General features: G+C 41.7%; 1 protein-coding gene across 4 annotated transcripts in view; it reads left to right on the top strand.

The window, feature by feature from the left end:
* The window catches only part of TFDP1 (transcription factor Dp-1), a 448,358-nt gene that overhangs the window by 301,500 nt on the left and 129,066 nt on the right, over positions 1–17,792 (top strand). For all 4 annotated transcript variants that reach the window (XM_053707753.1, XM_053707750.1, XM_053707752.1 and 1 more), the window contains exon 11: positions 14,333–14,414. In XM_053707753.1, coding sequence (XP_053563728.1) covers positions 14,333–14,414 — 82 coding nt within the window. The remainder of the gene's footprint in view (positions 1–14,332; positions 14,415–17,792) is intronic.

The raw sequence follows: 17,792 nt of genomic DNA, 5'->3' as shown, positions 1-17,792 counted from the left end.
GTGCCGTTTTCCCCCCCTCCTATTTTTAGAAAAATGTTTCCAATAGACGCCACCACACGGGACTTATGGCAGACGGTCCCTAAGGTGGAGGGAGCAGTTTCTACTTTAGCAAAGCGTACCACTATCCCTGTCGAGGACATTTGTGCTTTTTCAGATCCAATGGATAAAAAATTAGGTTACCTTAAGAAAATGTTTATTCAACAAGGTTTTATCATGCAGCCCCTTGCATGCATTGCTCCTGTCACTGCTGCTGCAGCGTTCTGGTTTGAGTCTCTGGAAGAGGCCTTTCAGACAGCTACTCCATTGACTGAAATACTTGACAAGCTTAGAACACTTAAGCTAGCTAATTCTTTTGTTTCTGATGCCATTGTTCATTTGACTAAACTAACGGCTAAGAATTCTGGATTCGCCATCCAGGCGCGTAGGACGCTATGGCTTAAATCTTGGTCAGCTGACGTGACTTCAAAGTCTAAATTACTTAACATTCCCTTCAAGGGGCAGACCCTATTCGGGCCTGGTTTGAAGGAAATTATTGCTGACATTACTGGAGGTAAGGGTCATACCCTTCCTCAGGACAGGGCCAAATCAAGGGCCAAATCAAGGGCCAAATCAAGGGCCAAACAGTCTAATTTTTGTGCCTTTCGAAACTTCAAGGCAGGTGCAGCATCATCTTCCTCTGCTACAAAACAAGAGGGAACTTTTGCGCAATCCAAGCCGGCCTGGAAATCTAACCAGGCCTGGAGCAAAGGCAAGCAGGCCAGAAAGCCTGCTGCTGCCTCTAAGACCGCATGAAGGAACGGCCCCCTATCCGGCAACGGATCTAGTAGGGGGCAGACTTTCTCTCTTCGCCCAGGCGTGGGCAAGAGATGTTCAGGATCCCTGGGCGTTGGAGATCATATCTCAGGGATATCTTCTGGACTTCAAAGCTTCCCCCCCACAAGGGAGATTTCACCTTTCGAGATTATCTGTAAACCAGATAAAGAAAGAGGCATTCTTACGCTGTGTGCAAGACCTCCTAATAATGGGAGTGATCCATCCAGTTCCACAGATGGAACAAGGACAGGGATTTTATTCAAATCTGTTTGTGGTTCCCAAAAAAGAGGGAACCTTCAGACCAATTTTGGATCTAAAGATCTTAAACAAATTCCACAGAGTTCCATCGTTCAAAATGGAAACTATTCGGACAATCCTACATATGATCCAGGAGGGTCAGTACATGACCACAGTGGATTTGAAGGATTCTTACCTTCACATACCGATTCACAAAGATCATCATCGGTTCCTAAGGTTTGCCTTTCTAAACAGGCATTACCAGTTTGTGGCTCTTCCCTTCGGGTTAGCTACAGCCCCAAGAATTTTTACAAAGGTTCTGGGGTCTCTTCTGGCGGTCCTAAGACCACGGGGCATTGCAGTGGCCCCTTATCTAGATGACATCCTGATACAGGCGTCAAACTTCCAAATTGCCAAATCTCATACGGACATAGTGTTGGCATTTCTGAGGTTGCATGGGTGGAAAGTGAACGAGGGAAAGAGTTCTCTATCACCCCTCACAAGGGTTTCCTTCCTAGGAACTCTGATAGATTCTGTAGAAATGAAAATTTACCTGACGGAGTCCAGGTTATCAAAGCTTCTAAATTCCTGCCGTGTTCTTTACTACATTCCGCGCCCTTCGGTGGCTCAGTGCATGGAAGTGATCGGCTTAATGGTAGCGGCGATGGACATAGTGCCATTTGCGCGCCTACATCTCAGACCGCTGCAATTATGCATGCTCAGTCAGTGGAATGGGGATTACACAGATTTGTCCCCTCTGCTAAATCTGGATCAAGAGACCAGAGATTCTCTTCTCTGATGGCTATCTCGGGTCCATCTGTCCAAAGGTATGACCTTTCGTAGGCCAGATTGGACAATTGTAACAACAGATGCCAGCCTTCTAGGTTGGGGTGCAGTCTGGAATTCCCTGAAGGCTCAGGGATCGTGGACTCAGGAGGAGAAACTCCTCCCAATAAATATTCTGGAGTTAAGAGCAATATTCAATGCTCTTCTAGCTTGGCCTCAGTTAGCAACCCTGAGGTTCATCAGATTTCAGTCGGACAACATCACGACTGTGACTTACATCAACCATCAAGGGGGGACCAGAAGCTCCCTAGCGATGTTAGAAGTCTCCAAGATAATTCGCTGGGCAGAGACTCACTCTTGCCATCTATCAGCGATCCATATTCCAGGTGTAGAGAACTGGGAGGCTGATTTTCTAAGTCGTCAGACTTTTCATACAGGGGAGTGGGAACTCCATCCGGAGGTGTTTGCTCAATTGGTTCATCGTTGGGGCACGCCAGAACGCCAAGCTTCCTTGTTACGGATCCAGGTCCAGGGTGATAGATGCTCTAGCAGCACCGTGGTTCTACAACCTGACTTATGTGTTTCCACCATTTCCTCTGCTCCCTCGACTGATTGCCAAAATCAAACAGGAGAGAGCATCGGTGATCTTGATCGCGCCTGCGTGGCCACGCAGGACCTGGTATGCAGACCTGGTGGACATGTCATCCTTTCCACCTTGGCCTCTGCCTCTGAGACAAGACCTTCTACTACAAGGTCCTTTCAATCATCCAAATCTAATTTCTCTGAGACTGACTGCCTGGAGATTGAACGCTTGATTTTATCAAGGCGTGGCTTCTCCGAGTCAGTCATTGATACCTTAATACAGGCACGAAAGCCTGTAACCAGGAAAATCTACCATAAGATATGGCGCAAATATCTTCATTAGTGTGAATCCAAGAATTACTCATGGAGTAAGGTTAGAATTCCTAGGATATTGTTCTTTCTCCAAGAGGGTTTGGATAAAGGATTATCAGCTAGTTCTTTAAAGGGACAGATTTCTGCTCTGTCTATCCTTTTGCACAAGCGTCTGGCAGAGGTTCCAGACGTCCAGGCATTTTGTCAGGCTTTGGTTATAATTAAGCCTGTGTTTAAACCTGTTGCTCCTCCATGGAGCTTAAACTTGGTTCTTAAGGTTCTTCAAGGAGTTCCGTTTGAACCCCTTCATTCCATTGATATCAAACTTTTATCTTGAAAGTTCTGTTTTTGATGGCTATTTCCTCGGCTCGTAGAGTCTCTGAGTTATCAGCTTTACAATGTGATTCTCCTTATCTGATTTTCCATACAGATAAAGTAGTTCTGCATACAAAACCTGGGTTTTTACCTAAAGTAGTTTCCAACAAGAATATCAATCAAGAGATTGTTGTTCCATCATTGTGTCCTAATCCTTCTTCAAAGAAGGAACGTCTTTTACATAATTTGGACGTAGTCCGTGCTTTAAAGTTTTACTTACAAGCGACTAAAGATTTTCGTCAAACATCTTCCCTGTTTGTTGTTTACTCTAGACAGAGGAGAGGTCAAAAGGCTTCGGCAACCTCTCTTTCTTTTTGGTTTCGGAGCGTAATACGATTAGCCTATGAGACTGCTGGACAGCAGCCACCTGAAAGGATTACAGCTCATTCGACTAGAGCTGTGGCTTCCACCTGGGCCTTTAAAAATTAGGCTTCTGTTGAACAGATTTGCAAAGAGGCGACTTGGTCTTCGCTTCATACCTTTTCAAAATTTTACAAATTTGATAATTTGCTTCTTCGGAGGCTATTTTTGGGAGAAAGGTTCTACAGGCAGTGGTACCTGCCTTGTCCCTCCCTTCATCCGTGTACTTTAGCTTTGGTATTGGTATCCCACAAGTAATGGATGATCCGTGGACTGGATACACCTAACAAGAGAAAACATAATTTATGCTTACCTGATAAATTTATTTCTCTTGTGGTGTATCCAGTCCACGGCCCGCCCTGTCCTTTTAAGGCAGGTCTAAATTTTAAACTACAGTCACCACTGCACCCTATGGTTTCTCCTTTCTCGGCTAGTTTCGGTCGAATGACTGGATATGGCAGTTAAAGGAGGAGCTATATAGCAGCTCTGCTGTGGGTGATCCTCTTGCAACTTCTGTTGGGAAGGAGAATATCCCACAAGTAATGGATGATCTGTGGACTGGATACACCACAAGAGAAATAAATTTATCAGGTAAGCATAAATTATGTTTTTATCTATTTTGTTGCACAAACGTCTGGCGGATGTGCCAGATGTTAAGTCTTTTTGTCAGGCCCTGGTTAGAATCCGGCCTATGTTTAAGGCAACTCCTCCTTGGAGTCTTAATTAGGTTCTTCAATAGGCTCTGTTTGAGCCTATGCATTCTTTGGATATTAAAATGTTATCCTGGAAGGTTTTGTTTTTGGTTGTTATCTCTTCAGCTCGAAGAGTTTCGGAGCTTTCAGCGTTGCCGTGTGAATCTCCTCTCCTTATTTTTCATTCTGTTAAGGTAGTACTGCATACAGCCTTAGGTTTCCTTCCCAAGGTGGTTTCGGATAGGAATATTAAAGGGACAGTAAACCCAAACATTTTCTTTCATTATTTAGATAGAAAATACAATTTTTAAAAAATTTCCAATTTACTTCTATTATCAAATTTGTTTTGTTCTCTTTATTCTTTGTTATTCTTTGTTAAAGGGATACCTAGGTAGGTAACGTGCACATGCCTGAAGCACTACATGACAGGAAATAGTGCTGCTATCTAGTGCTCCTGCTAATGTAGAACATTGTTGCAAAACTGCTGCCATATAGTGTTGTGGATACATGCACACTTATGAGCTTACATCCCAGCTTTTAAACAAAGAATAACAAGAAAATGTAGAAAATTTGATGACAGAAGTAAATTGGAAAGATGTTTAAAATTGTATGCTCTATCTGAATCATGAAAGAAAAAAAACTGGGTTTTATGTCCCTTTAATCAAGAGATTGTTGTTCCTTCCTTGTGTCCTAATCCTTCTCATAAGGAGCGTTTGTTGCACAACCTGGATGTGGTGCATGCTTTAAAGTTTTATTTGCAGGCGACTAAGGATTTTCGCCAGTCTTCTTTATTTGTTGTTTTTTCTGGGAAGCGCAAGGGTCAGAAAGCTACGGCTACTTCCCTTTCTTTTTGGTTGAGAAGTATTATTCACTTAGCGTATGAGACTGCTGGACAGCAGCCTCCTGAGAAAATCACGGCTCAATCCATAAGGGCTGTTTCTTCTTCTTGGGCCTTCAAAAATGGAGCTTCTGTAGAAAAGATTTGCAACGCTGCCACTTGTTCATCTTTACACACTTTTTTCTAAATTTTACAAAATGTATACTTTTGCTTCGGCTGAGGCTTTTTTTGGGAGAAAGGTTCTTCAAGCAGTGGTGCCTTCTGTTTAGGTTTACTGTCTTGTCCCTCCCTTATCTGTGTCCTCTGTCTTGGGTATTGGTTTCCAACAGTAATTATGATGATCCATGGACTCGTGTCATTAGAATGAAAACAAAATTTATGCTTACCTGATAAATTTATTTACAGTATTTCTTGACACAGTGAGTCCACGGCCCGCCCTGTATTCAGTTTATTTTTCTATAAACCTCAGGCACCTCTGCACCTTATATTACTTCCTTACTTTCCCTTTGGTCGAATGACTGGGGTTGTGGGTAGGGGAGTGGTATTTAACAGCTTTGCTGTGGTGCTCTTTGCCTCCTGCTGGTCAGAAGTGATATTCCGAACAGTAATTATGATGATCCGTGGACTTACCGTGTCAAGAAAGAAATACATTTATCAGGTAAGCATACATTGTTTTTTAATGTGCTGATCCTCTAATTTTTCATCAGGATACGGACGTTTTTATGGACCAAATTTGACTTAACTAAGGTTGTGTCAGAGAATATAAGTGGAACTTTTTGTCCCTCCTTCGTGTCCTACTCCCAAGAATTCTTTGGAGAGACTTCTTCATAATTTGGATGTTAGAGCATTGAAGTATTATGTTGATGCTACTAAGGATTTCAGAGAAACTTCCAGTTGAATTTTTCTGGTTCCAGAAAAGGGTAGAAAGGTTCTGGCGTTTCTTTGGCTTCTTGGTTAAAACTTTTGATCTATAAGGTTTACTTGGAGGAAGGTCAACCACTACCTAAACATATTATTGCGTCAGATCAATTGCCACTTCTTGGGTTTTTAAGAATATTGCTTCAGTTTACCAAATTTGCAGGGCAGTTGCTTGGTCTTCTTTCCAAACTTTTACTAAATTCTATTTATTGCCCTTTTGATTCTTTTGGGGATGTGGATTTTGTGTTCTGTGGAAAAAAAGATGTCCTTTTATATCCTGCCCTTTGTTTTATTACTTGTGAACTCCACAGTTTGGGTTTGTAGTACTGGATAGTGGACACTCGCCACCTGTATGAAAGGAAGCCAGACTTTATGCTTACCTGATAAATGCATTAATTTCATGGTGGTGAGAGTCCACAAGACCCAACCCATGTGTTTTTTTTTTTTTCTTGGTGTTGTTTTTTTTTGCTCACATTTCTCCTGCTCTTGTTTTTGCTCATATATTTTCCAACCTTGTTTGGCTATACATCACACTGAGTTACCAGTGAGGTAAGAGGGGTTTCATATTGCTCTTGGGGTTTGGGTATCTTTGCCGCCTCCTAGTGGCAGGGAAGGAGTAATGGATTGGGGACTCTCACCACCATGAAATAATTTCTTTTTAAAGACACGATGAGTCCACGGATCATCATCCTTACTTGTGGGATTACACCACCTGGTCAGCAGGAGGAGGCAAAGAGCACCACAGCAGACCTGCTATATATAGCTCCTCCCCTCCTTCCCTCCCTCCCACTCCAGTCATTCTCTTTGCCTACGTTAGTGATAGGAAGAGGTAAAGTGAGGTGTTAGAAATAGATTTTTCAATCAAGATTTTTTTATTTTTAAAGTAGTGCCAGAGTTTGCTGCTTTGTCTAGGGTGTAGCCGTAGTCCATATCAGTCTCTTCAGTAGAGCTCTTGGTGGCTTTAAAGCAATGGGAACTGGTGGGACATAATTCTCACTGAGCCTCCCATACATTTCTGCTGCCCTTATTCTGATGGCCTAAGCAAGTCTAACTCAGGCTCTATCACTTTCCACTGGGCTATGGGAGGGAGAGGACCTCTTACACCTGCTGGACTGTCCTGCTGTCGGACAGCATTAAGGAAAGTGCTGACTTTTTATTCTGGGAAGGATCAGAGACTCAAAGACTCAGAGGAGAGTGAGCACTTTAATTTGACACATAAGGCTTAGCAATATGGGGCTATTTGTGATTGGGACATTATGCTCTCTAAGTATAGAGTGTTGTGTGGACAGCTTAATGTACAGGCACTGGGGCTGGGAGTTAAGCTAGGTTTTTTCTTTCAAATTGTTTATTATTGTACTGAGTGAAGCCGGTCGGGTTGTGTACTTTTACTGACGCCCACGATGGGTGGGGCTATGTCTTCGCACACTTTTCATAATAATCTGCGCAGTTTCAGTTCCTGGTTAATCACGGAGCTGTTTTCCGGGTACACAGTGCTTTTTACACAGACGGCTGTGACTCGCACTAGCACCGCATGGTCTTGTGTCTTAGAGCAAGCGGTTGCATAGTGTTTTCAAGCCCTTGTCATCGGACTGTTTGGAGATCAGAGTGGTGGATCCGGGCGGCAGGTAGGCACCTCAGCAGAGCTGCTGAGGCGTAGGGCTGTCTGAGGATTATTATAATTACGGCTACCTGCTGTAAAAATAGGATACGTTTTTTTATTTTCTGCAAGGAAAATAGTTTACTTTTAAATTTTAAAGTCACAGTATCTTTTTTTCTGTCATTCAAATTTTTTTTAAACTAAATTGTTCTATTTAAATTTGGATGGTTATTGGGACACTATTTTTTTTCTACCTGCTGTAAAAATGTTTATCTCCAAAATTTAAAGGGCCAGTAACGTTTTTTTATAGAAATTTTCTTTATATACAATTTTATTACTTTGATATCCTACTGTGCTTCAACATGGACGTAGGAGCTGTACAAAATGTTACTTGCTTCATGTGCTTGGATGCCAATGTCAAACCACCAATTCCTTTTTGTCCTTCATGCAGTGAGAGGGCTTTAAAGTATAGAGAGAAGATTTTTCATGCACAAGACTTTTCAAGAGCGGATGTTTCTCAGGAGTCTAATGATGGGATTCAGGGTATTCCGCAGCTTTCTCCCCAAACGTCCCAAACTTTAACGCCCGCAGTGCCCTGTACTTCTGCTCTAGCACCTGCTGGAGTTACTTTAAAAGACATAGCTGCGCTCATGTCTTCCACAATTTCGGATGGGTTGTCAGCCTTTTCTATGCTTCAAGGCAAACGTAAGAGAAAAGACAACCATGTTAGCAGTGATGTTTCTGATGAAATGGTGGCACTCTCGGATATACCCTCCCAGGGAACTGAGATGGAGGGTATGGAGGTTCTATCAGAAGGCGAAATTTCAGATTCAGAGAGTTCATTGCCTTTGACTGATTCAGAGGTTGTCTCATTCAGATTTAAATTAGAACACCTCCGCCTGTTGCTCAGGGAGGTTTTCGTTACCTTAGATGACTGTGATTCCACAGTAGTAGTCGCTCCTGTGAAGTCGAGTAAATTGGACATATATTTTGAAGTTCCTACTTACTCAGATGTTTTTCCGGTTCCTAAGCGAGCTTCAGAGATTGTTTCTAAGGAATGGGAGAGACCAGGTATTCCCTTTTCTCCATCTCCTATTTTCAAAAAGATGTTTCCTATAGCTGACGCTATCAAGGAAGCTTGGCAAACGATTCCTAAGGGGGAACAGGAGACAAGGGACTCTCTTCGATGTTGGTTGTCTCTGGATCATCTATCCCAGGGAACCTGCTTTCGCAGACCTTCCTGGATGATTGTGACAACAGATGCCAGCCTTTTAGGGTTGGGAGCTGTCTGGGGTTCCCTAAAGGCTTAGGGAGTGTGGACTCAGGCAGAGTCTGTTCTTTCTATCAACATCCTGGAACTGAAAGCGATCTTCAATGCTCTTCTGGCCTGGCCTCAGTTGTCTGCGGCCCAGTTCATCAGATTCCAGTCAGACAACATAACAGTGGCTTACATTGATCATCAAGGAGGAACGAGGCGTTCCTTAGCGATGACCGAGGTAGCCAAAATAATTCGGTGGGCAGAGGCCATCTGTCAGCGATCCACATCCCAGGGGTGGACAACTGGGAGGCGGATTTTCTGAGCAGACAGACTTTTCATCCGGGAGAGTGGGAACTCCATCTGGAGGTGTTCTCCACCCCGATTCTCAAATGGGGTCGGCCAGAGTTGGATCTCATGGCATCTCGTCAGAATGCCAAGATACGGGTCGAGGTCCAGGGACCCCCAGGCGGAACTGATAGATGCTCTGGCGGTTCCTTGGTCCTTCAATCTTGCATACCTATTTCCTCTGTTCCTGCTTCTTCCTCGGGTTATTGCTCGAATCAAGCAGGAGAGGGCACCGGTGATCCTCATTGCTCCTGCTTGGCCTCACAGGATTTGGTATGCTGATCTGGTGGACATGTCATCCCTTCCACCTTGGAGACTTCCGTTGAGGAAGGACCTTCTCATTCAAGGGCCCTTCCTTCACCCAAATCTAGCTTCTCTGAAGCTGACTGCTTGGAGATTAAACGGTTAATCCTGTCCAAGCAAAGTTTTTCTGATTCGGTCATAGAGACTATGATTCAGGCTCGTAAGCCTGTAACTAGAAAAATTTACCGTAAGATATGGCGTAAATATCTTTATTGGTGTGAATCCAAGGGCTACTCATGGAGTAGAGTTAGGATTCCCAGAATTCTGTTTTTCTCCAAGAGGGTTTGGAGAGGGGTTTGTCGACAAGTTCCCTAAAGGGACAAATTTCTGCCTTATCTATTTTCTTACACAAACGGCTGGCTGAGGTTCCAGATGTACAATCTTTTTGTCAGGCCTTGTTTAGAATCAGGCCTGTGTTAAAACCAGTTACTCCTCCATGGAGTCGGAATTTAGTTCTCAAAGTTTTTCAAGGGGCTCCGTTTGAGCCTATGCATTCCTTAGATATTAAGTTGTTATCTTGGAAAGTTTTATTTCTTGTTGCTATTTCTTCAGCTCGTACAGTGTCTGAGCTTTGGCGCTACAATACTCTTCGCCTTACCTTATTTTCCATTCAGATAAGGTAGTTTTGCGGACTAAACTAGGTTTCCTTCCTAAGGTTGTTTCAGATAAGAACATTAATCAGGAGATTGTTGTTCTTGTGTCCTAATCCTTCTTCTCAAAAGGAAAGTCTTCTGCACAATTTGGACGTGGTCCGTGCCTTAAAATTTTATTTACAAGCGACTATGGACTTTCGTCAGTCGTCTTCTCTGTCATTTTCTCTGGAAAACCTAAGGGTCAGAAAGCTACGGCTACCTCTTTTTTTTTCTTTTTTGGCTGAAGAGTATCATCCATTTTGCATACGAGACTGCTGGACAGCAGCCTCCTGAAAGAGTTACGGCTCATTCCACTAGGTCTGTTGCTTCCTCATGGGCATTCAAAAATGAAACTTCTGTAGAACAGATTTGCAAGGCTGCAACTTGGTCCTCTCTTCACACTTTTTCTAAATTGTACAAATTTGATACTTTTGCCTCGGCTGAGGCTGGTTTTGGGAGAAAGGTTCTTCAAGCAGTGGTGCCTTCCGTTTAGGTTCCCTGTCTTGTCCCTCCCTTGTCCCTCCCTTATCATCCGTGTACTCTAGCTTTGGTATTGTATCCCACAAGTAAGGATGATGATCCGTGGACTCATCGTGTCTTTAAAAAGAAAAGAAAATGTATGCTTACCTGATAAATTTGTTTCTTTTTAGGCATGAGTCCACCGCCCGCCCTGTTCTCTTGAGACAGGTTATTAATTTTTGTAAACTTCAGACACCTCTGCACCTTGGCTTTTCCTTTCTCTTCCTAACTTCGGTCGAATGACTGGAGTGGGAGGGAGGGGAGGAGCTATATATAGCAGCTCTGCTGTGGTGCTCTTTGCCTCCTCCTGCTGACCAGGAGGTGTAATCCCACAAGTAAGGATGATGATCTGTGGACTCATCGGGTCTAAAAAAAACCCCCAAATTTATCAGGTAAGCATAAATTTTCTTTTATTTATTAAGTAAGCATTATGTTTTTATGATGTCTGCCCTGTTAATGATTGGCAAAGGACTGCTTACCCTTGTCTTACATTGACTGCATAGTTCTTGTATTTCAAGGCTAAATTTATTGGGTAAAGTAGCTTCAATTGATCTGAAGGCCGGCAAAACTTTTTGCAGCAAGCAATTTTTGCAAATATTTGGGCGGCCTTTCATGTAAATAGAGGATTTTCTTTTTCAAATTTCTCTATTCAGCAGATTTTGGAAATTTCTAAGGGACGGTTTGTAGTTTTTTGAAAGTTTGTATCTGCACTTGCAGTTCAATTCTAGCAAAAAATTGCCCCATGCTAAGGCATTCTTTCAAGCCCTAGAAATAAATTTGCCTGCAGTGAAATATGCCATGTATCAGATTTTATACTGTTTTTCTTAGTTCTCTCTCTTGAACGTTTTCACATAGGGCTTTTTATTACTACATATAATTATGGTCATTATTTTCACCCACATTTCCCATAATTTAAATCTGAAAATTGTGGAAGTGCATATTGCAGACTTCAGAAGCTTAAAGTGATTGTCAATTTTCACTGTTTTGAAAGTATAAATATCTAGAGAATAAGTATATTAATCATACCGCCACTTTCATTTGTTAATAAAATGTTTAATTAAATTTTTATCTCCATTTCTAAATATCGTATTTTCACTATACCTGCTCCTCCCACTCTCCACTTCCTTATTCTCTGCAATATTACGTATACAGCGGTCCCACCCGCTGTTTACGTAGTGGCAATGCGCGCTCCCGTCTCAGTTACACACTGCGCATGCGTCAAACAACGATTCCGCTGTCAATCAACATAGTATTCAGTGAATCAGTACATTCACTGAATACTATCGTTGGATAGCGCAGCAAGGATCTCATCCTCCATCGCGCAATCCGTATATTCTTTCAATAAGAAATGAACTCAGGGAAATTTGCAAATGCGCATGCGCGAATTGTGAACGAGCTTCTGAGAAGCATGTTGTAAGCGGAGTCTAACGCAAGCGCAATACGGACGCGTGACGACATACAAAGCGGTTGGGTCCCCCTGTGGTTAGCGCTGTTATTGGTTATGCTGATCGTGGCTAAAAATGACAACGAGCAATAGCAAATGCCGGGTGGAGGATTATAATGACAGCGGACAGCTAAAAACATTGAAAATAACGGTTACTGCGAATAGATAAGTAAAATGATGAATGAAACACATGTTATTTAAAGGTCAATGTCACACAGAACTTGAGTGATGAAGCAGAGTTTACATTCACTTTAACCCCAGCACACATTTGTCCCTAATTGGCATAAGCAGGGTTGATCTGATAACTGCAAAAAAATACATTTTGGTAACAAAAATTAACGTGGAAAGCCTTTTCTTTAGTTACAAGTCTGGGTTGGCTCCTTTTTAGGGCAAGTTGTTGTTTTGCTTTTGAAAAACAGTTGCAGCAAACAAGGTATTAATGAATTCTCAAAAATATATACTTATGTTAATTTATTGCAACACTCCAGAAAATATTGTCATTAAATGGAGTTTACTGCCCCTTTCAGTTCATTGCTTGATAATGGTGTTGTCTTCCTTGATTTAATTCTGTTCAATTTCGAGGAACAAATGAGAACAATTTCTGACCAGGTTTGTTGCCAGAGTTCTTAAATATTATTTTGAAAGTTACTAGATGAAGTGATGTCTGGTTTTCTTTTGGATCTTTGGCTGTTTTTACTATCTAGTTTATTTTTTTTTTTTACTTTCTTGATTTGCAATCTAATTGGAAAAATGGAAAGAAAGGGATGTACAGTATATATAGAAATATATTAGGGCTGGGCGATATGGGCAAAAACAAATAGTTAATTGCGATTTTCTTATAAATGAATAACACCTTTTTCATTTTGCATTAAAATGTTAATTTAACACTACCGAATCTTACTGTACATGTTTCTCAATGTCCAATATACTCTTGAAGCATAACAATACAAAATCCTGCTCCTGTGCATTAATTCAATACAGGCATATAGCAGTAGGGGTGGGGGCTGCTCCTTTCAGTAATGCTGTGCCTTGCTGATATCAAATACGTTGTAGATGCAGTTAAGTTAACCCAGCAGCAAAGGGGACTGCAGTTTTAGCCTTTTTGGCAGCCGTGGGGTTAACTGTATCTGCTATGTATTTGAACCGTTTCTCAGAGAGCAGGAGATTGTGTGGGAAGTTCAATAATGTTTACATTACCCTAAGTTTCAGACTGCAGACGTCCCTAGGGGGAAATATAAGTATGTGTCTTTCCCACTTCTTCATTCCTGCATGGACTCTGATTTTAGGCTTCTAGATTGATCCGCTGACAGACTGCTACTGAGATCAGAAAGTGAAAGTAAAACAGCCATTTTACAAATGTGTGCTAAAAGCAACCACTAGATGGAGCTGGTTTGCAAGAAATCACATACAAATCAATGCATTACAGCCACTTCTGCCGATTTTTTTTTTATTTTTTTTTTAAGCAAAATATTGCGGCGATTAATCACGGTTTTAAATCACATATGCGATTAATCGTGCAGCCCTAAAATATATTCAAAGAACTACCGCGCCCCCTAAGAGGCTAAAGGCTATGTGTGAATAAAAATGTGTATACAAATATAAATGAACAATATACGTCTAACTCAAATTTGTATACACATTTTTATTCTCACACAGCCTTTAGCCTCTTAGGGGCGCGGTAGTTCCTTGTATATAATTCTATATAATATACATTCCTTTCTTTCCATTTTTCTGAACTCTGAGGGCTGAGTTTATTACTACTGCTTCTGAGACCTTAGCTCTAGCGCTTACCATTTAATTTTTTCATCTAACTGGAAAAGCCATGTGGTCTTTCTTTCTAATTTTTACTATATTTGTCAGTTTGATAGTTATCAGCACAAGCAGGTTTTAGTAGAATGGTCTGTGCTTTCTCAGACCTTCCCAGATTTTCTTTTTCTTTTTTGGCCCACATTTATTTTATAATATCCAGTTCTGGCACTGAACCATGAGTACTGATTGTTTTATGAGAGAAAATTTCAAATTATACTTGCTTATAAATCAATTTCTTCAAACTCAAGTAAAATAATATGAAGAAGATCCTGTTTTGCACAAAGGTTTGACACTTGCCTATATAATTTAAAGTTTTTTTTGGCTATACCCACATATTTCTGGGAGGCTAAACCACATACTCCAGTGGTCAGAGGCTATCTAGCCACCAGCAGTAATATAGTTCTTCTTTGCCTATGAAGAAATTGATTTTTCATTAGTTTTGATGTTTTAATGTAGCATTGCTTAAATCTTTAGATTTTGTATGTACATTTAATTTTATTTTAACTTTGCAGAAATGGCTCAGGGATCAATTAGCAGTGTGTATGTCACATCTTCGTCGGTTCCTGTCTCAAATGGTAGAAGGTATTCAGCCAGGTAAAGATCCATGTTTTTCACAGTATAAACTTTATTCTTTTTGTTTATATGCTGATTATTATTTAATGTGTACTTGTAAAAAATAGAAAAAATCAGCAGCTTTTTGTTTTCTTTTGATTGACAATGTAGTTTTGTTGTTAAGGTGCATTACAGAGACCTTCCTCTAGTCGTGGGTGCTGACATTATTTACATCTATCACTGCATTCCAGTGCTGATGTTTGCCTGCAGTGAAACTTAGGTTCCAAAATAGCAGCAACCATAATTAGACAGGGGTGCATGAAATGTGTTTAATGTCCCTTTCTCCAACATAGGTGTGTCCGGTCCACGGCGTCATCCTTACTTGTGGGATATTCTCTTCCCCAACAGGAAATGGCAAAGAGCCCAGCAAAGCTGGTCACATGATCCCTCCTAGGCTCCGCCTACCCCAGTCATTCTCTTTGCCGTTGTACAGGCAACATCTCCACGGAGATGGCTTAGAGTTTTTTAGTGTTTAACTGTAGTTTTTATTATTCAATCAAGAGTTTGTTATTTTAAAATAGTGCTGGTATGTACTATTTACTCTGAAACAGAAAAGAGATGAAGATTTCTGTTTGTAAGAGGAAAATGATTTTAGCAACCGTTACTAAAATCGATGGCTGTTCCACACAGGACTGTTGAGAGGAATTAACTTCAGTTGGGGGAACAGTGAGCAGACTTTTGCTGCTTGAGGTATGACACATTCTAACAAGACGATGTAATGCTGGAAGCTGTCATTTTCCCTATGGGATCCGGTAAGCCATTTTTATTACAGACAGTAAAGAAGGGCTTCACAAGGGCTTTTTAAGACTGTAGACATTTTCTGGGCTAAATCGATTTATATATAAACATATTTTATACTCCATAGCCTTGAGGAATTATTTTAATCTTGGGAATTTTGTAAAATAACCGACAGGCACTGTATTGGACACCTTATTCTCTAGGGGCTTTCCCTAATCATAGGCAGAGTCTCATTTTCGCGCCTGTATTGCGCACTTGTTTTTGAGAAGCATGACATGCAGATGCATGTGTGAGGAGCTCTGATACATAGAAAAGACTTTCTGAAGGCGTCATTTGGTATCGTATTCCCCTTTGGGCTTGGTTGGGTCTCAGCAAAGCAGATACCAGGGACTGTAAAGGGGTTAAATATAAAAACGGCTCCGGTTCCGTTATTTTAAGGGTTAAAGCTTCCAAATTTGGTGTGCAATACTTTTAAGGCTTTAAGACACTGTGGTGAAATTTTGGTGAATTTTGAACAATTCCTTCATACTTTTTCGCAATTGCAGTAATAAAGTGTGTTCAGTTTAAAATTTAAAGTGACAGTAACGGTTTTATTTTAAAACGTTTTTTGTACTTTGTTATCAAGTTTATGCCTGTTTAACATGTCTGAACTGCCAGATAGACTGTGTTCTGAATGTGGGGAAGCCAAGGTTCCTTCTCATTTAAATAGATGTGATTTATGTGACACAAAATTTAGAGAAAATGATGCCCAAGATGATTCCTCAAGTGAGGGGAGTAAGCATGGTACTGCATCATCCCCTCCTTCGTCTACACCAGTCTTGCCCACACAGGAGGCCCCTAGTACATCTAGCGCGCCAATACTCCTTACTATGCAACAATTAACGGCTGTAATGGATAATTCTATCAAAAACATTTTAGCCAAAATGCCTACTTATCAGCGAAAGCGCGACTGCTCTGTTTTAGAAAATACTGAAGAGCATGAGGACGCTGATGATATTGTTTCTGAAGGGCCCCTACACCAGTCTGAGGGGGCCAGGGAGGTTTTGTCTGAGGGAGAAATTTCAGATTCAGGGAAAATTTCTCAACAAGCTGAACCTGATGTGATTACATTTAAATTTAAGTTGGAACATCTCCGCGCTCTGCTTAAGGAGGTGTTATCCACTCTGGATGATTGTGAGAATTTGGTCATCCCAGAGAAACTATGTAAAATGGACAAGTTCCTAGAGGTCCCGGGGCCCCCCGAAGCTTTTCCTATACCCAAACGGGTGGCGGACATTGTAAATAAAGAATGGGAAAGGCCCGGTATACCTTTCGTCCCTCCCCCCATATTTAAAAAATTGTTTCCTATGGTCGACCCCAGAAAGGACTTATGGCAGACAGTCCCCAAGGTCGAGGGGGCGGTTTCTACTCTAAACAAACGCACCACTATACCCATAGAAGATAGTTGTGCTTTCAAAGATCCTATGGATAAAAAATTAGAAGGTTTGCTTAAAAAGATGTTTGTTCAGCAAGGTTACCTTCTACAACCAATTTCATGCATTGTCCCTGTCACTACAGCCGCGTGTTTCTGGTTCGATGAGCTAGAAAAGGCGATCACTAGTAATTCTCCTTCTTATGAGGAGATTATGGACAGAATCCGTGCTCTCAAATTGGCTAATTCTTTCACCCTAGACGCCACTTTGCAATTGGCTAGGTTAGCGGCGAAAAATTCTGGGTTTGCTATTGTGGCGCGCAGAGCGCTTTGGTTAAAATCTTGGTCAGCGGATGCGTCTTCCAAGAACAAATTGCTTAACATTCCTTTCAAGGGGAAAACGCTGTTTGGCCCTGACTTGAAAGAGATTATCTCTGATATCACTGGGGGCAAGGGCCACGCCCTTCCTCAGGATAGGTCTTTCAAGGCCAAAAATAAACCTAATTTTCGTCCCTTTCGTAGAAACGGACCAGCCCCAAGTGCTACGTCCTCTAAGCAAGAGGGTAATACTTCTCAAGCCAAGCCAGCCTGGAGACCAATGCAAGGCTGGAACAAGGGAAAGCAGGCCAAGAAACCTGCCACTGCTACCAAGACAGCATGAGATGTTGGCCCCCGATCCGGGACCGGATCTGGTGGGGGGCAGACTCTCTCTCTTCGCTCAGGCTTGGGCAAGAGATGTTCTGGATCCTTGGGCGCTAGAAATAGTCTCCCAAGGTTATCTTCTGGAATTCAAGGGGCTTCCCCCAAGGGGGAGGTTCCACAGGTCTCAATTGTCTTCAGACCACATAAAAAAACAGGCATTCTTACATTGTGTAGAAGACCTGTTAAAAATGGGAGTGATTCATCCTGTTCCATTAGGAGAACAAGGGATGGGGTTCTACTCCAATCTGTTCGTAGTTCCCAAAAAAGAGGGAACGTTCAGACCAATCTTAGATCTCAAGATCCTAAACAAGTTTCTCAAGGTTCCATCGTTCAAAATGGAAACCATTCGAACAATTCTTCCTTCCATCCAGGAAGGTCAATTCATGACCACGGTGGATTTAAAGGATGCGTATCTACATATTCCTATCCACAAGGAACATCATCGGTTCCTAAGGTTCGCATTCCTGGACAAGCATTACCAGTTCGTGGCACTTCCGTTCGGATTAGCC

The sequence above is a fragment of the Bombina bombina genome, chromosome 3 (genome assembly GCF_027579735.1).
Source record: "Bombina bombina isolate aBomBom1 chromosome 3, aBomBom1.pri, whole genome shotgun sequence".
Lineage (NCBI taxonomy): Eukaryota > Metazoa > Chordata > Amphibia > Anura > Bombinatoridae > Bombina > Bombina bombina.
This window is presented reverse-complemented; position numbering and strand designations above follow the sequence as displayed.